At 43.7% G+C, this 27,640-nt stretch overlaps 1 protein-coding gene across 1 annotated transcript in view; it reads right to left on the bottom strand.

The window, feature by feature from the left end:
- Nucleotides 1-24,287, bottom strand: part of LOC139753620 (probable glutamate receptor) — a 316,265-nt gene extending 291,978 nt beyond the window's left edge. Inside the window, exon 1 of the mRNA XM_071670236.1 lies at nucleotides 24,226-24,287. Coding sequence (XP_071526337.1) covers nucleotides 24,226-24,287 — 62 coding nt within the window. The remainder of the gene's footprint in view (nucleotides 1-24,225) is intronic.
- Nucleotides 24,288-27,640: the final 3,353 nt, after the last annotated feature.

The following is a 27,640-nucleotide window of genomic DNA, read 5'->3' as shown; positions in this document are numbered from 1 at the left end:
TAACTTGTCCCTCAACCCTACTGTACCTAATAACCTTGCTCAAAATCACATTTACTCTCAGCTTTCTTCTTTCACACACTTTACAAAACTTAGTCACCAGCTTCTGCAGTTTCTCACCCGAATCAACCAACAGCTCTGTATCATCAGCAAACAACAACTGACTCACTTCCCAAGCCCTCTCATCCACAACAGACTGCATACTTGCCCCTCTCTCTAAAACTCATGCATTCACCTCCCTAACAACCCCATCCATAGACAATTAAACAACCATGGAGACATCACGCACCCCTGTTGCAAACCATTATTCACTGAGAATCACTCACTTTCCTCTCTTCCTACACGTACATATGCCTTAAATCCTCGATAAAAACATTTCACTGTGTCCAGCAACTTGGGTCGCACACCATATATTCGTAATACCTTCCACAGAGCATCTCTATCAACTCTGCCATATGCTTTCTCCAGATTCATAAATGCTACATACAAATCCATATGGTTTTCTAAGTATTTTTCTCATACATTCTTCAAAGCAAGCACCTGATCCACACATCCTCTACGACTTCTGAAACCACACTGCTCTTCCCCAATCTGATGCTCTCTACATGCTTTCGCCCTCTTAATCAATATCCTCCCATATAATTTCCCAGGAAAACACAACAAACTTATACCTCTATAGTTTTAGCACTCACCTTTATCCCCTTTCCCTATGTACAATGGCACTATGCATGCATTCCGCCAATCCTCAGGCACCTCACCATGAGCCATACATACATTAAATATCCTAACCAACCAGTCAGCAACACAGTCACTCACTTTTTTTAATAAATTCCACTAGAGTACCATCCAAACCCGCTGTCTTGCCGGCTTTCATCTTCTGCAAAACTTTTACTATCTGTTCTTTGTTTACCAAATCATTCTCCCTAACCCTCTCACTTCGCACACCACCTAGACCAAAACAACCTATATCTGCCACTGTATCATCGAACACATTCAACAAACCTTCAAAATACTCACTCAATCTCCTTCTCACATCACCACTACTTGTTGCTACCTCCCCATTTACCGATGGTCCCATATGTTCTCTTGTCTTAGGCACTTTATTTACCTCCTTCCAAAACATCTTTCTATTCTCCCTAAAATTTGGTGATACTCTTTCACTCGAACTCTCATTTGCCCTCTTTTTCACCTCTTGCACCTTTCTCTTGACCTTATTCCTCTTTCTTTTGTACATCTCCCAATCATTTGCAATATTTCCCTGCAAAAATCGTCCAAATCTCTTTCACGAGTAATCTTACTTCTTCACACCACCACTCACTACGCTTTCTAATCTGCCCACCTCCCACGCTTCTCATACCACAAGCATCTTCTGCGCAAGCCATCACTGCTTCTCTAAATATATCCCATTCCTCCCCCACTCCCGCTACATCCTTTGCTCTCACCTTTTTCCATTCTGCACTCAGTCTCTCCTGGTACTTCCTCACATAATTCTCATTCCTAAGCTCACATACTCTCACCACTCTCTTTACCCCCCAACAATCTCTCTTCATTTCTGAAAACCTCTACAAATCTTCACCTTCGCCTCCACAAGATTATGATCAGACTTCCCTCCAGTTGCACCTCTAAGCACATTAACATCCAAAAGTTTCTCTTTCACGCGCCTATCAATTATCAAGTAATCCAATAACGCTCTCTGGCGATCTCTCATACTTACATACGCATACTTATGTATATCTCTCTTTTCAAACCTAGAATTCCCAATCACCTGTCCTTCTTCAGCGCACAAATCTGCAAGCTCTTCACCATTTCCAATTATTCCTTCAACAGCCGCATTACTCACCTTTGCATTCAATTAACCAATCACTATAACCCGGTCTCGTGCATCAAAACTACTAAGAAACTCACTCAATTGCTCCCAAAACACTTGCCTCTCATGACCGTTCTTCTCATGCCCAGGTGCATAGGCACCAAAAACTACCCATCCCTCTCCATCCACTTTCAGTTATACCCATATCAATCTAGAGTTTATTTTCTTACACTCTATCACATACTCACACCACACCTGTTTCAGGAGTAGTGCCACTCCTTCCCTCTATATATATATATATATATATATATATAATTGGCCCCCTCCTCTGTTCCTTCTTTTGGAAAATTAAAAAAAACTGAGAGGGGAGGATTTCCAGCCCCCCGCTCCCCTCCCTTTTAGTCGCCTTCTACGACACGCAGGGAATACGTGGGAAGTATTCTTTCTCCCCTATCCCCAGGGAATATATATATATATATATATATATATATATATATATATATATATATATATATATATATATATACATATGTATATATGTATATATATATATATATATATATATATATATATATATATATATATATATATATATATATATATATATATATATATATATATATATACATATATATATATATATATATATATATATATATACATATGTATATATGTATATATATATATATATATATATATATATATATATATATATATATATATATATATATATATATATATATATATATATATATATATATATATATATATATATATATATATATATATATATATATATATATATATATATATATAATATATATATATATATATATATATATATATATATATATATATATATATATATATATATATATATATATATATATATATATTTTCTTTTTTTTTTTTTTTTGCTTTGTCGCTGTCTCCCGCGTTTGCGAGGTACCGCAAGGAAACAGATGAAAGAAAGGGCCCAACCCAACCCCATACACATGTATATACATACGTCCACACACGCAAATATACATACCTACACAGCTTTCCATGGTTTACCCCAGACGCTTCACATGCCCTGATTCAACCCACTGACAGCACGTCAACCCCGGTATATCACATCGATCCAATTCAATCTATTCCTTGCCCTCCTTTCACCCTCCTGCATGTTCAGGCCCCGATCACACAAAATCTTTTTCACTCCATCTTTCCACCTCCAATTTGGTCTCCCACTTCTCCTCGTTCCCTCCAACTCCGACACATATATCCTCTTGGTCAATCTTTCCTCACTCATTCTCTCCATGTGCCCAAACCATTTCAAAACACCCTCTTCTGCTCTCTCAACCACGCTCTTTTTATTTCCACACATCTCTCTTACCCTTACGTTACTTACTCGATCAAACCACCTCACACCACACATTCTCCTCAAACATCTCATTTCCAGCACATCCATCCTCCTGCGCACAACTCTATCCATAGCCCACGCCTCGCCAGAGAGCGTTATTGGATTACGTGTTAATTGACAGGCGCGCGAAAGAGAGACTTTTGGATGTTAATGTGCTGAGAGGTGCAACTGGAGGGATGTCTGATCATTATCTTGTGGAGGCTAAGGTGAAGATTTGTATGGGTTTTCAGAAAAGAAGAGTGAATGTTGGGGTGAAGAGGGTGGTGAGAGTAAGTGAGCTTGTGAAGGAGACTTGTGTGAGGAAGTACCAGGAGAGACTGAGTACAGAATGGAAAAAGGTGAGAACAATGGAAGTAAGGGGAGTGGGGGAGGAATGGGATTTATTTAGGGGATCAGTGATGGATTGCGCAAAAGATGCTTGTGGCATGAGAAGAGTGGGAGGTGGGTTGATTAGAAAGGGTAGTGAGTGGTGGGATGAAGAAGTAAGATTATTAGTGAAAGAAAAGAGAGAGGCATTTGGACGATTTTTGCAGGGAAAAAATGCAATTGAGTGGGAGATGTATAAAAGAAAGAGACAGGAGGCCAAGAGAAAGGTGCAAGAAGTGAAAAAGAGGGCAAATGAGAGTTGGGGTGAGAGAGTATCATTAAATTTTAGGGAGAATAAAAAGATGTTCTGGAAGGAGGTAAATAAAGTGCGTAAGACAAGGGAGCAAATGGGAACTTCAGTGAAGGGTGCAAATGGGGAGGTGATAACAAGTAGTGGTGATGTGAGAAGGAGATGGAGTGAGTATTTTGAAGGTTTGTTGAATGTGTTTGATGATAGAGTGGCAGATATAGGGTGTTTTGGTCGAGGTGATGTGCAAAGTGAGAGGGTTAGGGAAAATGATTTGGTAAACAGAGAAGAGGTAGTAAAAGCTTTGCGGAAGATAAAATCCGGAGACGCAGCAGGTTTGGATGGTATTGCAGTGGAATTTATTAAAAAAGGGGGTGACTGTATTATTGACTGGTTGGTAAGGTTATTTAATGTATGTATGACTCATGGTGAAGTGCCTGAGGATTGGCGGAATGCGTGCATAGTGCAATTGTACAAAGGCAAAGGGGATAAGAGTGAGTGTTCAAATTACAGAGGTATAAGTTTGTTGAGTATTCCTGGTAAATTATATGGGAGGGTATTGATTGAGAGGGTGTGGAAGTCGAGAACATTATCTCTGAAAGCAAAAATGGTATGTTGGAAGTAATAGTGGTTCCAACAATGTTTTATGGTTGCGAGGCGTGGGCTGTAGACAGAGTTGGGCGGAGGAGGGAGGATGTGCTATAAATGAGATGTCTGAGGACAATATGTGGTGTGAGGATGTTTGATCGAGTAAGTAATAATAGGGTAAGAGAGATGTGTGGTAATAAAAAGAGTGTGGTTGAGAGAGCAGAAGAGGGTGTTTTGAAATGGTTTGGTCACATGGAGAGAATGAGTGAGGAAAGATTGACCAAGAGGATATATGTGTCAGATGTGGAGGGAACGAGAAGTGGGACACAAAATTGGAGATGGAAAGACGGAGTGAAAAAGGTTTTGAGTGATCGGGGCCTGAACATGCAGGAGGGTGAAAGGTGTGCAAGGAATACAGTGCATTGGAACGAGTTGGTATACCGGGGTCGACGTGCTGTCAATGGATTGATCCAGGGCATGTGAAGCGTTTGGGGTAAACCATGGAAAGTTCTATGGGTTCTGGATGTGGAAAGGGAGCTGTGGTTTCGGTGCATTATGCATGACAGCTAGAGACTCAGTGTGAACGAATGTAGCCTTTGTTGTCTTTTCCTAGCGCTACCTCGCGCACGTGCAGGGGGAGGGGGTTGTTATTTAATGTGTGGCGGGTTGGTGATGGGAATGAATAAAGGCAGACAGTATGAATTATGTACATGTGTATATATGTATATGTCTGTGTGTGTATATATATGTATACGTTGAGATGTATAGATCTGTATATTTGCGTGTGTGGACGTGTATGTATATACATCTGTATGTGGGAGGGTTGGGCCATTCTTTCGTCTGCTTTCTTGCGCTACCTCGCTAAGGCGGGAGACAGCGACAAAGTAGAATAAATAAAGAAATAAAATTCATATATATATATATATATATATATATATATATATATATATATATATATATATATATATATATATATATATATATATATTTTTTTTTTTTCTTTCTTTTTTGCTTTGTCGCTGTCTCCCACGTTTGCGAGGTAGCGCAAGGAAACAGACGAAAGAAATGGCCCAACCCACTCCCATACACATGTATATACATACGTCCACACGCGCAAATATACAGACCTACACAGCTTTCCATGGTTTACCCCAGACGCTTCACATGCCCTGATTCAATCCATTGACAGCACTTCAACCCCGGTATACCACATCGATCCAATTCACTCTCTTCCTTGCCCTCCTTTCACCCTCCTGCATGTTCAGGCCCCGATCACACAAAATCTTTTTCACTCCATCTTTCCACCTACAATTTGGTCTCCCACTTCTCCTCGTTCCCTCCACCTCCGACACATATATCCTCTTGGTCAATCTTTCCTCACTCATTCTCTCCATGTGCCCAAACCATTTCAAAACACCCTCTTCTGCTCTCTCAACCACGCTCTTTTTATTTCCACACAGCTCTCTTACCCTTACGTTACTTACTCGATCAAACCACCTCACATTGTCCTCAAACATCTCATTTCCAGCACATCCATCCTCCTGCGCACAACTCTATCCATAGCCAACGCCTCGCAAACATATAACATTGTTGGAACCACTATTCCCTCAAACATACCCATTTTTGCTTTCCGAGATAATGTTCTCGACTTCCACACATTCTTCAAGGATCCCAGGATTTTCGCCCCCTCCCCCACCCTATGATCCACTTCCGCTTCCATGGTTCCATCCGCTGACAGATCCACTCCCAGATATCTAAAACACTTTACTTCCTCCAGTTTTTCTCCATTCAAACTTACCTCCCATTTGAATTGACTCTCAACCCTACTGTACCTAATAACCTTGCTCTTATTCACATTTACTCTTAACTTTCTTCTTTCACACAATTTACCAAACTCAGTCACCAGCTCCTGCAGTTTCTCACATGAATCAGCCACCAGCGCTGTATCATCAGCGAGCAACAACTGACTCACTTCCCAAGCTCTCTCATCCCCAACAGACTTCGTACTTGCCCCTCTTTCCAAAACTCTTGCATTCACCTCCCTAACAACCCCATCCATAAACAAATTAAACAACCATGGAGACATCACACCCCTGCCGCAAACCTACATTCACTGAGAACCAATCACTTTCCTCTCTTCTCACGCGTACACATGCCTTACATCCTTGATAAAAACTGTTCACTGCTTCTAACAACTTGCCTCCCACACCATATATTCTTAATACCTTCCAAAGAGCATCTCTATGAACTCTATCATATGTCTTCTCCAGATCCATAAATGCTACATACAAATCCATTTGCTTTTCTAAGTATTTCTCACATACATTCTTCAAAGCAAACACCTGATCCACACATCCTCTACCACTTCTGAAACCACACTGCTCTTCCCCAATCTCATGCTCTGTACATGCCTTCACCCTCTCAATCAATACCCTCCCATATAATTTACCAGGAATACTCAACAAACTTATACCTCTGTAATTTGAGCACTCACTCTTATCCCCTTTGCCTTTGTACAATGGCACTATGCACGCATTCCGCCAATCCTCAGGCACCTCACCATGAGTCATACATACATTAAATAACCTTACCAACCAGTCAATAATACAGTCACCCCCTTTTTTAATAAATTCCTCTGCAATACCATCCAAACCTGCTACCTTGCCGGCTTTCATCTTCCGCAAAGCTTTTACTACCTCTTCTCTGTTTACCAAATCATTTTCCCTAACCCTCTCACTTTGCACACCACCTCGACCAAAACACCCTATATCTGCCACTCTATCATCAAACACATTCAACAAACCTTCAAAATACTCACTCCATCTCCTTCTCACATCACCACTACTTGTTATCAGCTCCCCATTTGCGCCCTTCACTGAAGTTCCCATTTGCTCCCTTATCTTACGCACTTTATTTACCTCCTTCCAGAACATCTTTTCATTCTCCCTAAAATTTCATGATACTCTCTCACCCCAACTCTCATTTGCCCTTTTTTTCACCTCTTGCACCTTTCTTTGACCTCCTACCTCTTTCCTTTATACATCTCCCACTCAATTGCATTTTTTCCCTGCAAAAATCGTCCAAATGCCTCTCTCTTCTCTTTCACTAATAATATTACTTCTTCATCCCACCACTCACTACCCTTTCTAATCAACCCACCTCCCACTCTTCTCATACCACAAGCATATTTTGCTGAAAAAGGACTGGTGATTGGGAATACCTGCTTTAAAAAGCGTGATATGCATAAGTATACGTATGTCATTAGGAGAGATGGCCAGAGAGCGTTATTGGATTACGTGTTAATTGACAGGCGCGCGAAAGAGAAACTTTTGGATGTTAATGTGCTGAGAGGTGCAACTGGAGGGATGTCTGATCATTATCCTGTGGAGGATAAGGTGAAGATTTGTATGGGTTTTCAGAAAAGAAGAGTGAATGTTGGGGTAAAGAGGGTGGTGAGATTAAGTGAGCTTGGGAAGGACACTTGTTTGAGGAAGCACCAGGAGAGACTGAGTACAGAATGGAAAAAGATGAAAACAATGGAAGTAAGGGGAGTGGGAGAGGAATGGGATGTATTTAGGGAATCAGTGATGGATTGCGCAAAAGATGCTTGTGGCATGAGAAGAGTGGGAGGTGGGTTGATTAGAAAGGGTAGTAAGTGGTGGGATGAAGAAGTAAGATTATTAGTGAAAGAGAAGAGAGAGGCATTTGGACGATTTTTGCAGGGAAAAAATGCAATTGAGTGGGAGATGTATAAAAGAAAGAGACAGGAGGTTAAGAGAAAGGTGCAAGAGGTGAAAAGAGGGCAAATGAGTGTTGGGGTGAGAGAGTATCATTAAATTTTAGGGAGAATAAAAAGATGTTCTGGAAGGAGGTAAATAAAGTGCGTAAGTCAAGTGAGCAAATGGGAACTTCAGTGAAGGGCGCAAATGGGGAGGTGATAACAAGTAGTGGTGATGTGAGAAGGAGATGGAGTGAGTATTTTGAAGGTTTGTTGAATGTGTTTGATGATAGAGTGGCAGATATAGGGTGTTTTGGTCGAGGTGGTGTGCAAAGTGAGAGGGTTAGGGAAAATGATTTGGTAAACGGAGAAGAGGTAGTAAAAGCTTTGCGGAAGATGAAAGCCGGCAACGCAGCAGGTTTGAATGGTATTGCAGTGGAATTTATTAAAAAAGGGGGTGACTGTATTGTTGACTGGTTGGTAAGGTTAATTGATATATGTATGACTCATGGTGAGGTGCCTGAGGATTGGCGGAATGCGTGCATAGTGCCATTGTACAAAGGCAAAGGGAATAAGAGTGAGTGCTCAAATTACAGACGTATAAGTTTGTTGAGTATTGCTGGTAGATTATATGGGAGGGTATTGATTGAGAGGGTGAAGGCATGTACAGAGCATCAGATTGGGGAAGAGCAGTGTGGTTCCAGAAGTGGTAGAGGATGTGTGGATCAGGTGTTTGCTTTGAAGAATGTATGTGAGAAATACTTAGAAAAGCAAATGGATTTGTATGTAGCATTTATGGATCTGGAGAAGGCATATGATAGAGTTGATAGAGATGCTCTGTGGAAGGTATTAAGAATATATGGTGTGGGAGGCAAGTTGTTAGAAGCAGTGAAAAGTTTTTATCGAGGATGTAAGGCATGTGTACGCGTAGGAAGAGAGGAAAGTGATTGGTTCTCAGTGAATGTAGGTTTGCGGCAGGTGTGTGTGATGTCTCCATGGTTGTTTAATTTATTTATGGATGGGGTTGTTAGGAGGTGAATGCAAGAGTTTTGGAAAGAGGGGCAAGTATGAAGTCTGTTGTGGATGAGAGAGCTTGGGAAGTGAGTCAGTTGTTGTTCGCTGATGATACAGCGCTGGTGGCTGATTCATGTGAGAAACTGCAGAAGCTGGTGACTAAGTTTGGTAAAGTGTGTGAAAGAAGAAAGTTAAGAGTAAATGTGAATAAGAGCAAAGTTATTAGGTACAGTGGGGTTGAGGGTCAAGTCAATTGGGAGGTAAGTTTGAATGGAGAGGAAGTAAAGTGTTTTAGATATCTGGGAGTGGATCTGGCAGCGGATGGAACCATGGAAGCGGAAGTGAATCATAGGGTGGGGGAGGGGGCGAAAATCCTGGGAGCCTTGAAGAATGTGTGGAAGTCGAGAACATTATCTCGGAAAGCAAAAATGGGTATGTTTGAAGGAATAGTGGTTCCAACAATGTTGTTTGGTTGCGAGGCATGGGCTATGGATAGTGTTGTGCGCAGGAGGGTGGATGTGCTGGAAATGAGATGTTTGAGGACAATGTGTGGTGTGAGGTGGTTTGATCGAGTAAGTAATGTAAGGGTAAGAGAGATGTGTGGAAATAAAAAGAGCGTGGTTGAGAGAGCAGAAGAGGGTGTTTTGAAATGGTTTAGGCACATGGAGAGAATGAGTGAGGAAAGATTGACCAAGAGGATATATGTGTCGGAGGTGGAGGGAACGAGGAGAAGTGGGAGACCAAATTGGAGGTGAAAAGATGGAATGAAAAAGATTTTGTGTGATCCTGGCCTGAACATGCAGGAGGGTGAAAGGAGGGCAAGGAATAGAGTGAATTGGATAGATGTGTTATACCGGGGTTGACGTGCTGTCAGTGAATTGAATCAGGGCATGTGAAGCGTCTGGGGTAAACCATCGAAAGTTGTGTGGGGCGTGGATGTGGAAAGGGAGCTGTGGTTTCGGGCATTATTGCATAACAGCTAGAGACTGAGTGTGAACGAATGGTACCTTTTTTGTCTTTTCCTAGTGCTACCTAGCACACATGAGGGGGAGGGGGATGGTATTCCATGTGTGGCGAGGTGGCGATGGGAATGAATAAAGGCAGAGAGTGTGAATTGTGTGGATGGGTATATATGTATGTGTCTGTGTGTGTATATATATGTGTACATTGAGATGTATAGGTATGTATATTCGCGTGTGTGGACGTGTATGTATATACATTGTGTATGGGGGTGGGTTGGGCCATTTCTTTCGTCTGTTTCCTTGCGCTACCTCGCAAACGCGGGAGGCAGCGACAAAGCAAAAGAAATAGATAAAATATATATATATATATATATATATATATATATATATATATATATATATATATATATATATATATATATATATATATATATCTTTCTTTCATACTATTCGCCATTTCCCGCATTAGCGAGGTTGCGTTAAGAACAGAGGACTGGACCTTTGAGGGAATATCCTCACTTGGCCCCCTTCTCTGTCCCTTCTTTTGGAAAATTAAAAAAAACGAGAGGGGAGGATTTCCAGCCCCCCGCTCCCTTCCCTTTTAGTCGCCTTCTACGACACGCAGGGAATACGTGGGAAGTATTCTTTCTCCCCTATCCCCAGGGATAATATATATATATATATATATATATATATATATATATATATATATATATATATATATATATATATATATATATATTATCCCTGGGGTTAGGGGTGAAAGAATACTTCCCACGTATTCCCTGCGTGTCGTAGAAGGCGACTAAAAGGGGAGGGAGCGAGGGGCTGGAAATCCTCTCCTTTCGTTTTTTTTTTTTTTTTATTATTATTATTTTCCAAAAGAAGGAACAGAGAAGGGGGCCACGTGAGGATATTCCCTGAAAGGCCCGGTCCTCTGTTCTTAACGCTACCTCGCTAACGCGGGATATGGCGAATAGTTTGAAAGAAAGAAAGAAAGAATATATATATATATATATATATATATATATATATATATATATATATATATATATATATATATATATATATATATATATATATTTATATCATATAACATACAAATCTCCAACAGACTGGATCGAATCTAGGACCCCTGTGTAACAGGCGGGAGTGCTACTGCTAGGCTATGATCGCCTCTAGTATGGAAGTGACTATTCGAATAATATGCCCTCGAATACCCTTTGACTCACGTTGGTGAGCAACGGGGCCTGCACCGGTCATTTGCCATCAGGCTTACGCAGCCAGCAGATAGCTTTTTAACGAACCTAGGTGTACAACGCGGAGGTATGAATACGAACAAAATGGTGTCTGCTGGCTGTATTAGCCTTATGGTAAATGACCAGTGTAGACCCAGGTTGCTCAACAATGTGAGACGTAGGGTATTCGAGTATATAGTGTTCGAATAGTCATTTCCCTATTAAGGGCGATCATAGCCTAGCGGTACCGCTCCCGCCTGTTGCACAAGGGACCCGGATTCGACCCTGGCTGTTGGAGGTTTGTTTGTTCTATGAAGGTGCGCGTTCATATGCACTTTGTTCGTATATATATATATATATATATATATATATATATATATTTTTTTTTTTTTTTTTTTGCTTTGTCGCTATCTCCCGCGTTTGCGAGGTAGCGCAAGGAAACAGACGAAAGAAATGGCCCAACCCCCCCATACACATGTATATACATACGTCCACACACGCAAATATACATACCTACACAGCTTTCCATGGTTTACCCCAGACGCTTCACATGCCTTGATTCAATCCACTGACAGCACGTCAACCCCGGTATACCACATCGCTCCAATTCACTCTATTCCTTGCCCTCCTTTCACCCTCCTTCATGTTCAGGCCCCGATCACACAAAATCTTTTTTACTCCATCTTTCCACCTCCAATTTGGTCTCCCTCTTCTCCTCGTTCCCTCCACCTCCGACACATATATCCTCTTGGTCAATCTTTCCTCACTCATTCTCTCCATGTGACCAAACCATTTCAAAACACCCTCTTCTGCTCTCTCAACCATGCTCCTTTTATTTCCACACATCTCTCTTACCCTTACGTTACTTACTCGATCAAACCACCTCACACCACACATTGTCCTCAAACATCTCATTTCCAGCACATCCATCCTCCTGCGCACAACTCTATCCATAGTCCAAGCCTCGCAACCATACAACATTGTTGGAACCACTATTCCTTCAAACATACCCATTTGTGCTTTCCGAGATAATGTTCTCGACTTCCACACATTCTTCAAGGCTCCCAGAATTTTCGCCCCCTCCCCCACCCTATGATATATATATATATATATATATATATATATATATATATATATATATATATATATATATATATATATATATATATATATATATATATATATATATATATATATATATATTCAACGATTAATTGTACATACCACTCCTTGATGCACTTACCATGTCTTTCTGCACAGATCTCTGTCGCATATAGACATATCATGGCTTGCTTCTCACAACACTTCATGATACACATACTATACTATGATGTATATGCTATGATTGACTGCATATACCATGCCTTGCTGTCCATACCAGGCCATAATGTACTTACCATGGCTTCCTATACATACCATGACCTGTTGTACATACCATGTCATGATGCACATGGCATAGTTTCCTGCACATACCACGCCTTGCTTCATATACTATACTTTGATGTATGAATCAAGGCTTCGTGCCCTATGCGCTTTACTATTAAGTTTGTTTTTGACTTGGCCTATGCTCACATTGCAGATTCAGTAGACCCTCAATAGTCTGGAAACATGAAGTCATCCTCCACCACTCACTGCCCTTTCAGCCTTTTAGACTTCACTGACTGCAACTTGTAGAAGCACAAGTCCTCGGTGGTACTCACCTTCGTAGCTTCACCAGATCTTTCGACCTTGTAAACCAAAACATCAACATGATATAAACCCTCGACCTAGGACTACAGGGGTATCTCTTCCTGTTGCTGGCGGACTTCCCGACCGGATGACACCAAACCGTCCGTTTTAGGGGGACCGCATCGCCATCAGTACCCCTAACACGCAGAGTACTAAGAGGAAACTAAGATGGAGACGCCCTGCTACCTCTTCCATATCATAAACAAATGCCGGAAGTGCATAGACGACTTTACCTTTGGCATCATTATCAGTAACAACTCTCCTGACTGCAGTGCCCTCCAGCACATCATCAAAAACCTTCCGAAGTGGACTTTGGTCAATAACATCACCATCAACCACACTAAGACTGTTGGTGTCTCAACAGCCGACGATTTAAACCGGAGTCGTCATGTCATCTAACGTTATCATCAAATCCTCCTCATACCATCTGTACCTTCTCCGCCGACTGAAATTACCGGGCGTAACACCATTTAAGCTCAGGAATGTGTGCATCATCTTCATTTTACCCAAGCTCGTATACACCTCCCCATCTTGGTCGTCCTCGATAACAGCTAGAAAGGAAGACCAGCTAGACAAGGTCCAGAAAAGGGCATTGAGAATCGTTCTGGGCTCTTCTTACACCAACTACGAGGAGGCCCACAATCTCACTAAATCTGTCCACCATCTGCTACCAACACCGGCAGCTCATACCGTAGTTTGTCGCCAAAATCGACTTGTTCCAATCAGAGTTCGAACAGTCAGATTTAAGAATAGTCCTATGCCTATTAATGTAAGCTTCAATAACAGTCTATGAATAGATGTATAGCCATGCAAGTGAACAGCTCAGTTTTATGTTAGTTAGGCAGCTACTGTATTACTGTAACGATTCATTACTTCAATGTTCAGTCAGGCTCATGATGAATAAAATATACCATCGGCTGTGCAAACATCCTTTTCAATCTGCCACCTTGGCTGTCCTCATGTACCTCACCCATATGCTTATCCAAAGAGTGGAAGTATTTAGCTCATCCTAATCATATGTAAGCTCTTGTATAATCAGTTAACTAGAGACCTCATTTCCTCCCAGATCTGTAAATTCTGTAATAACTGTGTATCTTTAGCGAAATGACTCTCCAGATCCAATAGACCTTCATTCATTTATCTACTTATTCATTTTACACCACACCATGATGTTCATATCATTGCTTCCTGCATATACCACCCCTTGCTGCTAATATCACACCTTACCGCACATACCACGCCATGAGGCACATACCACATGATGATGCGCTTACCACGCCTCGTTGCCATACTACGCCTTGCTGTACATATCATGGTTTTGCTGCACATACTAAGCCATGATGCACATATCACACCTTGTTGCACTTACCATGCTATGATATACATACCATGATTTGTTGCATATACTGCCCCTTGCTGCATAACACGCCATATGTGCATACCATGGCTTGCTGCACACACCATGCCATGATGCACATGCCACACCTTGTTGTATATGCCACACAATGATGTGCCCAGCATGGTTAGTTGCATACACCGCTTCTTGCTACACATACAATGTCTTTATGTACATTCCAATGCTTGCTCCACATACCACGTCTTGCTGCACATACGACACCTTGATTTACCTACCATGGCTGCTGCTCTTACCACGCCCTGATGCATATACCAATCTATGATGTACATACCATGAATTATTGTATGCACCACACTATGACTGTACATACCATGATTTGCTATACATAACATGCTTTGCTGCATATACGACGCTATGACACACACAGAATGGCTTGCTGTATATATCATCTCTTGTACATACTATGCCATGAGGCACATATTACGGCTTGCTGCACCTACCATGTCTTGCTGCACATACCACGCCATGATGCACATATCCTGGCTAGCTTAACCTACCATGCCTTGCTGCATATATCACGAAAGGATGTACATATTACCTAAATAAAGTGCAGTGTTTAAAGCAGGCCAACATCAATCATTGGAATGACAATGGAATGACAGACTAAAAGAACTAACTGGCAGTGACAAAGGAAGGCCCTTCGCCTTCCCATGTGTAGATAAATTTAGAATGAGAAGGCCGCATAACAATTTAACAACCACTTTGCCATTATTTACCTATGGCTACCTTAACTCGACATAAGCTCCCTCCCAGCATGCCTACCAACCCTATCTCCCCCGAACACACAAGAAGAATATCAAGTAGTTTAGCCCCTTCAGAGCCTTAATGCCACACGTTCAACCACGCCTATAGATCTTCTCGTGAAACTATACAAGGAATTTTCCCCTAAATTACCTACATCGATAACCTCATTAATTAATGCTTCACTCGGTCTACATGCCCCATAGCTTTCAAGACAGCATTTGTTACCCCAATACCAAATTACGCCAACCAGAGTCTCTTAAGAGTTTATGCTCTGCTGCAATCACTCCAATCCCCAGTATAATTTGTGAAGGTTTTGGGTCTGATTAAGCCTATGCTGACTTTCCTGATTCAGTAGACCCTCAGCAGTTTGGAAGCATGAAGTCATCCTTTACCACTCACTGCCTTGGCATATACTACACTTTATTTACCGCAACTTGAAGAAGCGTAAAACCTCGGTGGCACTAACCTTAGTGGACTTCATTGAGGCTTTCAACCTGGTAGACTATAACATCATCTTAAATAAAGTCATCGACCTGGGACTACTTGGGTGTTTATGTTGTTGTTTGTTGGGTTTTACGGCCAGCGACCCAGGAAGAAGGTCATTATGTCTGCAGCCCTATTCAATATGTGATTGAAATCATCCCTAAATACCTTTTCTGAAAAACGATAAATAGAAATATAAAAAGTAGAAAAAAATAGAAAAGGTATAATTATGATATTATGATAAAGATAGATGAAAGATAATTAGAATAAATGATGGAAAGAAAAGATTTTGTGAGTATTGAGCCAACGTGGCGGCAAATACCGCCCAGTCGGCCCAGCACCACAGTTGCAGTTTACCCAAGAGTGCGAAGAGACAGGACAGACTAGAGATAGTCCTCCACCACGTCATGCATATAGAATATAATAATCTATCCAGAGTCCGTCTCGTGGTTGGCGAACATCTTGCCCGGCTACAACAAACCGTCTGTTTTAGAAGAGCCATATCAACCTCAATACCACTAACATGCGGTGTATTACACTGCACCGAGATAGGACCGCTCTGCCTCCTTATCCTAATCAGTGACGCCCGGACAGACACAAACCATCACTGGAAGTACGTGGACGACTCGACCTTTATCATCACTTTCAACAACTTTTCCTGACTTCATTGTCCTTTAGCACTATGGCCAATGACGTCACCATCAACCACACCAAAACTGTGTTGATGTGCATCAACGTAGGTAAAGACAACATCCCCCGCCAACATCACATCAGAGCCTGACATCCTCCGTGAAGTCAAATCTTTAAATCTCTTGCTGTTACTATAGACAATGGTTTAGATTGGAAGAGTCAAGTCTGCGCTATCATCAAAACTTCCTCATACCATCTGTACCTTTTCTGCCAACTGAAATTACAGAGCATTCCACCGCTGAGCTCAGGAATATCTATATATCTATACCCTTCCCCAGCCTGGTCCTCCTCACTAACAGCTACATAGAGGGACCAGCTTAAAAAGTGAAGGAAAGGGCGTGCAGGTTCATCCATGGGCCTTCTTACACCATCAACCCAAGAGGCCCGTATCTTACTAAACCTGTCCACCCTCTCCGGCTCACACGGGTGGCGAACACGGGCGGACCAGACGGTAACTTGGAAATAAATTGCTGAACCCCCCATCGCTCATCCATGATGTATGAACCACCCTATTTACTATGTAGGTTTGCCATATATCTGCCACCCTGTCTACGTAGATTTAGTACCTCACCCACGTGCTTGTCCAAAGTGTGGAAATATCTAACTCACCTTGATCTTAAGCTCTTGTATGATCAGTTAACTAGTAACTATCATGACCTCCTAGTTCTGCAATATATGCAATACCTCAACTGTGTAATTTCAGCCGAATTGCTGCATAGATCCAATAAACCGTTATTCATATATTTTCATCTGTACCATACCATGATACATATATCATAGCTTGTTGCACTTACCATGCCTTGCTGCACATAACAAGCCATGATACATATATCATAGCTTGTTGCACTTACCATGCCTTGCTGCACATAACAAGCCATGATACATATATCATAGCTTGTTGCACTTACCATGCCTTGCTGCACATAACAAGTCATGATACACATACAGTGACTTGCTGCACATATCGCGTCTTACTGCACATAACACACCATGATTCACATCCCATAAGTTGTTGTAAAGAACTCGCTTTATTACATATGCCATGACTTGCTGTACATACCAATCCTTCCTGAATATACCACGCATTGCTACACACCACACAGTGTTTTACAGTCAGCCAGGAAAGTATCCTCACAGCTGGTTACGATGGATATCACTCTGGGTCTGGTCATATTTGAAGGGGTGGTAAACCTGTCTCCGAGGTGTAGGGCCGGGCTGCTTCACCGGGGAAAAATCACTCTTACAAATAACCCTTACAAACTAGCAGCACGTGGAGAGGCGTTGGTCACTGTCACATGCACGATTTTGCATTACGAGATGACATGAATTCCATACATTTATGTGTTACATTATGAATGACAATCACAATGACACCATATCAATTGCCTTTTATACAAATAGGAATACAAGGATGTGTGTATCACTGCCACATCCAGACACAGGGATACCAACCTGCCACAAGAGTCATTATCTTGTCCAGTTTCTTACGTCTGTTATGTCATCAAATATGACAGTGAAAGCGTAACGATACTTTCCCGGTTGTCTGTATATACCAAGCTTTGTTGCACTTACCACGCCTTGCTGCCCATTCCACGCCTTTCTGCATGTACCATGCCTTGCAGTGCCTATGGAGCTGGGCTGCACTTACCACGCCTCACTGTAAATACCCTGCCATACTGTATACATCACGCCTTGATGTAAACACCATCCCATAATTCAAGTACCAAGCTGTCGCATGTACTGCACCTTGCTGCACAAAATACGCATTGCTTCACATACTGCGGTCTACTGCACATAACATACCTCTCTGAACTTATGACTTGATGCATGTGCCACGCCTTGCTAAACATACCTAACCTTGCTCCTCATACCACGCCTTACTGCACTTGCCACTCCTTGCTGCACATGAAGCATGCCTTGCAGCAACTGCCAATCCTTGTTGATCATACCACGTCTTGTTACACATACCAAGCCTTGCTGCACATACCACGTTTTGCTGCATGTACCACGACTTACCGCGCCTTACTGCACATGCTATATCTTGCCGCATACACCATGCCTTGCAGCATATGCCACGCCTTGCTGCACATGTTATATCTTGCTGCATATACCACGCCTTGCAGCATATATCACACCTTGCTGCACATGCTACATCTTACTGCATGTAACATGCCTTGCAGCATATTCTACGCCTTGCTACACTTATCCCCCTAGCTGCACATATCATACATTAGCATATACCATGCCATGCTACACATACCACGCTCCTTCCTGCACTTACCAACTTTGATTCACATACCATGCATTGCTGCAGTACGTACCGTGTACGGCTACATTCACTATGTCTTGAAGCATATGACACGCATTGTTGTATGTACTACATATTATTGTTCTAACCACCCGTTGATGCATACACTATGCTCTGCAGCATATATAAAGCCTTGCTACATGAACATCTCATGCTGCATATAGCAAAGCTTGCTTCACATATAGCACCTTGCTGCACATGCCAAACTTTGTTGCATTATCTAGAATGTTCCCACAGGCTCATTGTTCTCACGGGCCAATGTTCATCAGGATGTTTGAAGACGTAAGAGCTGATTTGTTGTTTGAACACGTAAGAGCTGATTTGTTGTTTGAACACGTAAGAGCTGATCTGTTGTTTGAACACGTAAGAGCTGATCTGTTGTTTGGACACGTAAGGGCTGATCTGTTCTTTGAAGAAGTAAGACCTGATCTGTTGTTTGAACACGTAAGAGATAATCTGTTGTTTGAACACGTAAGAGCTGATTTGTCGTTTGAACACGTAAGAGCTGATCTGTTGTTTGAACACGTAAGAGCTGATCTGTTGTTTGAACACGTAAGAGCTGATCTGTTGTTTGAACACGTAAGGGCTGATCTGTTCTTTGAAGACGTAAGAGCTGATCTGTTGTTTGAACACCTATGAGCTGATCTGTTGTTTGAACACGTAAGAGCTGATTTGTTGTTTGAACACGTAAGAGCTGATCTGTTGTTTGGACAAGTAAGGGCTGACCTGTTCTTTGAAGACGTAAGAGCTGATCTGTTGTTTGAACACGTAAGAGCTGATCTGTTGTTTGAACACGTAAGAGCTGATTTGTCGTTTGAACACGTAAGAGCTGATCTGTTGTTTGAACACGTAAGAGCTGATCTGTTGTTTGAACACGTAAGAGCTGATCTGTTGTTTGAACACGTAAGAGCTGATCTGTTGTTTGAACACGTAAGAGCTGATTTGTCGTTTGAACACGTAAGAGCTGATCTGTTGTTTGAACACGTAAGAGCTGATCTGTTGTTTGAAGACGTAAGAGCTGATTTGTTGTTTGAACACGTAAGACCTGATCTGTTGTTTGAACACGTAAGAGATAATCTGTTGTTTGAACTCGTAAGAGCTGATTTGTCGTTTGAACACGTAAGAGCTGATCTGTTGTTTGAACACGTAAGAGCTGATCTGTTGTTTGAACACGTAAGAGCTGATTTGTTGTTTGAAGACGTAAGAGCTGATTTGTTGTTTGAACACGTAAGAGCTGATTTGTTGTTTGAACACGTAAGAGCTGATCTGTTGTTTGAACACGTAAGAGCTGATCTGTTGTTTGAACACGTAAGAGTTGATCTGTTGTTTGAACACGTAAGAGCTGATTTGTTGTTTGAACACGTAAGAGCTGATCTGTTGTTTGGACACGTAAGGGCTGATCTGTTCTTTGAAGACGCAAGAGCTGATCTGTTCTTTGAACATGTAAGAGCTGATCTGTTGTTTGAACACGTAAGAGCTGATTTGTCGTTTGAACACGTAAGAGCTGATCTGTTGTTTGAACACGTAAGAGCTGATCTGTTGTTTGAACACGGAAGAGCTGATCTGTTGTTTGAAGACGTAAGAGTTGATTTGTTATTTGAAGACGTAAAAGCTGATCTGTTGTTTGAACACGTAAGAGTTTATCTGTTGTTTGAACACGTAAGAGCTGATCTGTTGTTTGAACACGTAAGAGCTGATCTGTTGTTTGAACACGTAAGAGCTGATTTGTTGTTTGAACACGTAAGAGCTGATCTGTTCTTTGAACATGTAAGAGCTGATCTGTTCTTTGAACACGTAAGAGCTGATCTGTTGTTTGAACACGTAAGAGCTGATTTGTTGTTTGAACACGTAAGAGCTGATTTGTTGTTTGAACACGTAAGAGCTGATTTGTTGTTTGAACACGTAAGAGCTGATCTGTTTTTTGAACACGTAAGAGCTGATCTGTTGTTTGAAGACGTAAGAGCTGATCTGTTGTTTGAACACGTAAGGGCTGATCTGTTCTTTGAAGACGTAACAGCTGATCTGTTGTTTGAACACGTAAGAGCTGATCTGTTGTTTGAACACGTAAGAGCTGATTTGTTGTTTGAACACGTAAGAGCTGATTTGTTGTTTGAACACGTAAGAGCTGATTTGTTGTTTGAACACGTAAGAGCTGATCTGTTGTTTGGACACGTAAGGGCTGATCTGTTCTTTGAAGACGTAAGAGCTGATCTGTTGTTTGAACACGTAAGAGCTGATCTGTTGTTTGAACACGTAAGAGCTGATTTGTCGTTTGAACACGTAAGAGCTGATCTGTTGTTTGAACACGTAAGAGCTGATCTGTTGTTTGAACACGTAAGAGCTGATCTGTTGTTTGAACACGTAAGAGCTGAACTGTTGTTTGAACACGTAAGAGTTGATTTGTTATTTGAAGACGTAAAAGCTGATCTGTTGTTTGAACACGTAAGAGTTTATCTGTTGTTTGAACACGTAAGAGCTGATCTGTTGTTTGAACACGTAAGAGCTGATCTGTTGTTTGAACACGTAAGAGCTGATTTGTTGTTTGAACACGTAAGAGCTGATCTGTTGTTTGGACACGTAAGAGCTGATCTGTTGTTTGAACACGTAAGAGCTGATCTGTTGTTTGGACACGTAAGAGCTGATCTGTTGTTTGAACACTGTGTTGAGTGGGTGTTGATGGACTCCCATATAACCCCTGTCATAGTTACCTGAGGGGACACACTGCTCAACCTCGTCATATCATTCACTAGTATGTGTTAGTGTGTCATTAGACCATGAGGCTCAGAGTACTATAAATGTAGGTACTTATTTTTCTAATAAAAGTGTACCACGGAACAAAGAGAGACCTAATCTCATGCACTGGTGCTCCACTGCCCTGCTACCCATCAACAGCCCTAGTCACTGGTGCCCTAATGCAATGCTACTTACCAACAACATCAGTGACAGGTACAACATTGACCTGATACCTAGCAGCAATTACATTCACTTATGCTCCACTACGTTTCTTTCACAACAGCTTTAGTTACTATTGCTCCACTGCACTGCTACCCAACTACATCAGTCACTGGTGCCCCACTGCCCTGCTACCCAATATCAATTTCAGTCCAGTCACTGGTGTCCCAGTGCCTTGTTACACTAACAGCCTCAAGCACTGATTCCTTACTGCCTTGCTAAACCACCAGCAATATCAGTCCCTGGTGCACCAATGCCCTGTTGTCCACTAATAACCTCAGTCCCTGGTGCACCAATGCCCTGCTACCCACCAACAACCTCATCACTAGGGCCCCACAGCCGTGCCACAACAACACCCTTGCTCACTGGTGCTCCACTGCTCTGCTAACCACCAACAACTTCAGTCACTGGAGCCCCTGCCCTGCTACTCACCAACAACTTCAGTCACTGATGCCTTAATCCCTTGTTACCAACCAACAACCTTTGTCACAGTTGTCCTACTGGCCTGATACGACGATCAACCTCAGACACTGGTGCCTCATTCCCTTGCTCCACCAACAACCTCTGTCAATGGTGCTACACTGTCCTGCTACCCACCAACAACCTCAGTCATTCGTGCCCACTGCCCTGCTACTCACCAACAGCCTCAGTCACTGGTGACCCACTTCCCTGCTACAACCAACAATCTCCGTCATTGGTGCTTCGATGCCTTGACACACGAACAACCTCAATATCTTGTACCCCATTGCTCTGCTACTCACCAGCAACTTCAGTCATTGGTGCAACACTGCTCTGTTACCCACCAAAAACCTTAGTCACTTGTGCTCCACTGCCCTGCTATCCAGCAACAATCTCTGTCACTGACGCCCCAGTCCCTTCCTACAATCCAGCAACATCAGTCATTGGTGTCCCTATGCCTTGATACACAAAAAACTCACGCATTGGTGCCCCAATGCCTTGATACACCAACCTCAGTCACTGGTGCCCCACTGCACTGCTACCCACCAACAGCCTCAGTCACTGGTGCCCCACTGCACTGCTACCCACCAACAACCACAGTCAGTGGTGATTCACCCCCTTGCAACCCACCAACCAACTCAGCCACTGGTGTCCCATGGCCTTTCTACACCAACAACCTTAGTCTGGTGCCGAACTCTCCTGTTACCCACCAACAACCTCATTCACTTTTGCCCCATAGCGCTGCTACCGAACAACAACCTTAATCTCTGGCGCCCCACTACCTTGCTACACAACAACAACGTCATTCATTGTTGCCCAAATGCCTTGATACACCAACAACCTCAGTAACTGGTGCACTAATACCCTTTAGCCAACCAACAACCTTAGTCACTGGTGCCCTACTGACCAGCTACACCAACGTCATCAGTCACTGGCCCCCCACTGCCCTCTTACCAACTAACGACCTCTTTGAAAAGTGTCCCACTGCCCTGCTGCTCACCAACAACCTCACTCACTAAGCCCTCACTGCCCTGCTAAACCAACACCATAATTCACTGGTGCCCCACTGGCCTGCTACCCACCAACAACCTTCATCACTGGTGTCCCATTGCCTTGCTAACCACCAGCTACCTGAGTCACAGCTGCCCCAAAACCTTGCTACACCAACAGCATTTGTCACCGGTGCCTTAACGCCCTGCTATACAACACCCTGATGAGACCAAACCAGTACCCTCAGCCAGAGCTGTGTGAGCCGTCACTTTACTAGCCGCTGATGAGACCAGACCAGTACACCTGCAAGAACTGTGTGAGCCATTACACTACCATACTCTAATGAGGCCAAACCAGAGCAGTGTGAGCCGTCACTGTACAAAACTCTGATGAAACTAAACCAGTAACCCGGGGAGAGCTCTGTAAGCCGTCGTTGTACCAGACCCTGATAAGACCGAACCAGTATCCCAGCCAGGGCTGTGTGAACCTACACTCTGTCAGACCTTAATGAGACCGAGTCAGTACCCCAGCCAGAATCGTGTGAGCTAATACCTTACCAGAGCCTCATGTGACCGAACCAGTGCCCTCCTCTTGAGACCGAACCAGTACCCTAGCTAGAGCAACGTGAGCCGTCACTGTACACAACCGTGACAAGGCCAAACCAGTACCTCAGCCAGAATTGTGAGGCATCATTGTACCAGACCCTGATGAGGCCAAACCAATGCCCCAGCCAGAACTGCTCGAGCCATCACTGTACCAGACCCTGATGAGACCGAACCAGTACCCCAGCCATAGCAGTGTGAGCCGTCATTATACAAGACTGATGAGAACAAACCATCACCCATGCCAGAACTGTGTTAGATGTCATTGTCCCAGATACTGATGAGACCGAAATAGCATCCTAATCAGAGCTATGTGAGCCGACATTGTACCAGACCATAATGTGACCGAGCCAGTACCCCAGCCAAAACAGTGTAGGCTATCCCTGTACCAGAACCTGGTGAGACCCAGCCAGTACACCTGCCAGAACTGTGTGGGCCATCACTGTATCAGACCCTGAAGAGACCAAGCCAGTAACCTAGCCAGAGATGTGTGATCCGTCAGTGTAGGCACACCCTGTGGAGACCAAGCCTGTATCCAAGCCAGAGCAGTGTGAGCTGACGCTGTACCAGACCATGATGAGACCAAGCCAGTAACCCAGCCAGAGATGTGTGATCCGTCAGTGTTGGCACACCCTGAGGAGACCAAGCCTGTATCCAAGCCAGAGCTGAGTGAGCTGACGCTGTACCAGACCCTGATGAGACCGAGCCAGTATCCCAGCCAGAGCTATATGATCCGACACTCTACCAAACCCTAATGAGAACGAGTCGGTACCCCTGTCAGGACAGTGTAATCCAACAGTGTAACAGAACACGATGAGACCGAACCAGTTCCCCAGACAGACATGTGTGAGTTGTTACTGTACCAGACCCCGATGAGACCGAGCCATTACCCCAGCCAGAACTGTGTGAGCCATCACTGTACCAGACCATGATGAGACCTAGCTAGTACCCTTGCCAAAACAGTGCGAACCGTTACTGTATAAGACCCTAATGAGACGAAACCAGGACACTTCGAGCCATCACTGTACCAGCCCCTGATGAGAACGAACTAGTACCCCTGCCAGAACTGCGTGAGCCATCACTGTGCCAGATCCTGACGAGAACGATCTAGTACCCCTGTCAGAACTGTGTGAACCAGAACTGTACAAGACCCTGATGAGACCACACCAGTACCTCTGCCAGAACTGTGTGAGATGCCATTGCACTATACAATGATGAGACCGAAATAGGATCCCAGCCAAAGCTGTGTGATCTTGATGAAGCCAAGCCAGTATCCCAGCCAGAACTAAGCCATCATTATACCAGACCCTGAAAAGACCGAATCAGTGCCCCGGCCAGGACAGCGTGAACTGATATTGTACCAAACCCTGATGCGACCGAACCAATATCCCACCAAAGCTCTGTGAGCCGTCACTGTACCAGACTCTGATAAGACTAAACAGTAACCCAACCAGAACTGTGTGAGCAGTCACTGTATCAAATCCTGTTGAGACCTAACCAGTACCCATTGCAGAACTCTGTGAGACATCACTCCACCAGACTCTGATGAGACGGAACCAGTACCCCTGCCAGAACTGTGTGAGCCATCACTGTACCAGACCATGTTGAGACCGAGCCAGTATCCCTACCAGAACTGTGTGAGCCGTCACTGTACCAGACCATGATGAGACCGAGCCAGTATCCCTACCAGAACTGTGTGAGCCGTCACTGTACCAGACCATGATGAGATCGAGCCAGTATCCCTACCAGAACTGTGTGAGCCGTCACTGTACCAGACCCTGATGAGAGCGAGAAGTATCCCTGCCATAACTGTGTGAGCCATCACTCTAGCATACCCTGATGAGTCCGAGCCAGTATCCCAGCTAGAGCTGTGTGAGCCGACACTATATCAACACCTTATGAGAGCGCGTAAGTATCATAGCCATTGCTGTGTGAGCTACCACTGTACGACACACTCACGACACCTAGCAAGTAACCTAGCCAGAGTTGTGTAGGCCATCACACGACCAGACCGTGATGAGACCAAGCCAATATCGCAGTGTGAGCTATCACTGTACCAGACATTGATGGGGCCAAATCAGTATCCACACCAGAACTGAGTGGGCCATCACTGTACAAGACCCTAATTAGACCGAGCAGACCTGTGGGAGCTGACACTCTACCAGACCCTGATGAGACCCAGCCAGTACCCCGGACAGGGCAGTGTGAGTCAACATTGTACCAGAACCTCATGAGACCGAACCAGTACCAGAGCCAGAGCTCCGTGAGCCCTGATGAGACCAAAACAGTATCCCAGCCAAACCTGTGAGCCGACACTGTACCAGACCCTTATGAGTCCAAACCAGTACCCTAGCCCAAGCTGAACCGTAACTGTACCAGATCTTAATGGGACCGAGCTAGTAGACTTGCCAGAACTATATGAGCCGACATTATACTAGGCCCTGATGAGACCGATCCAGTACCCCTGACAACACTGTGTGAGCCATCACTGTTCCAGACCTTGAGGAGACCGAGCCAGTATCCGTGCCAGAATTGCTTGAACCGTCACTGTACATGACCCTGATGAAAACGAACCAGTAACCCAACCGGAGCTGTGTAAGCCATTACTGTATTGTACCAGACCCTGATGAGACTGAACCAGTGCCACAGCCAGAAGTTTGTGAGCCTACATTGTCCCATATCCTGATGAGACCAAAATGGTATCTCAATCAGAGCTGTGTGAGCTGATATTGTACCAGACCCGGATGAGACAAACAGTATCCCAACAAAGACTGTAAACTATCACTGTACTATATATTGATGAGACCGAACCAATACCCCTGCTAAAGCCATGTGAGACGCTACTGTACCAGACCATGATGAAACTGAATCTGTACACCTGCTAGAACTCTGTGATCCATCACTACCAGACTTTGATGAAACGGAACCAGTAGCCCAGGAAGAAATGCATGAGCCGTCACTGTACCAAAACCTGATGACACGAAGCCAGTACCCCAGCAAGAGGTGTGTGAGGCGTCACTGTACCAGACTCTGATGAGACCGAACCAGTACCCCAGCAAAACCTGTGTGAGCTGTCATTGTACCATACCCTGACGAGACTGAACCAGTATCCCAGCCAGAATTGCGTGAACCATCACTAACAGACCATAATAAAACCAAAAACGTACCCCATCCAAAACTATGTGAGCAATGAATGTACCAAAACCTGATGAGACGGAGCTAATACCTCTGCCAGAACTGTGTGAGCCATCACTGTACCAGACCCTGATGAGATATAGCTAGTACTCCTGCCAGACGTCTGAACAATCACTGTACCAGACCCTGATGAGACCGAGCCAATACCCCTGACAGAACTGTGAGACGCGGCAATGTACCAGACCCTGATGGGACTGAACCAGTCAGTACCCCTACCAGAACTGTGAGACCCGACTTTGTATTAAATCTGAATGAGACCGCAATGGTATCCCAACCATAGCTGTGAAGGTCGACATTGTATCGCGCCCTGACGAGACTGGAACAGTATCCCGCTAAAGCTCTGTGAGCCGTCACTATACCAGACACCGATGAGACCGAGCCAAATCCACAGCCAGAACTGTTTCAACTATTACTGTACCAAACCCTGATGCAACCGAACCAGTACTCCAGCCAGAGCTATGTGAGCCATAACTGTACTAGACTCTGAGGATACCGAGCCAGTATCCCTGCAAGAGTTCAGTGAGCTAACACCGTGCCAGACCCTATTGAGACCGAACCAGTGCCCAAACCAGAGTTGTGTGAGTCAACACTACGAGACACTGATGAGTCTGAAGCAGTATCCCAGCCAGAGCTTTATGAGCCGTCACTGTACCAGACCCTAATGAGACCGAGCCAGCATCCCTGCCAGAACTGTGTAAGCCGACGCTGTGCCAGACCCTGATGAGACCGAGAA

Source organism: Panulirus ornatus, chromosome 15, assembly GCF_036320965.1.
Source record: "Panulirus ornatus isolate Po-2019 chromosome 15, ASM3632096v1, whole genome shotgun sequence".
NCBI classification, from domain to species: domain Eukaryota; kingdom Metazoa; phylum Arthropoda; class Malacostraca; order Decapoda; family Palinuridae; genus Panulirus; species Panulirus ornatus.
Note: the sequence above shows the minus strand (reverse complement) of the source record. Positions and strands in the feature narration are given on the sequence as shown.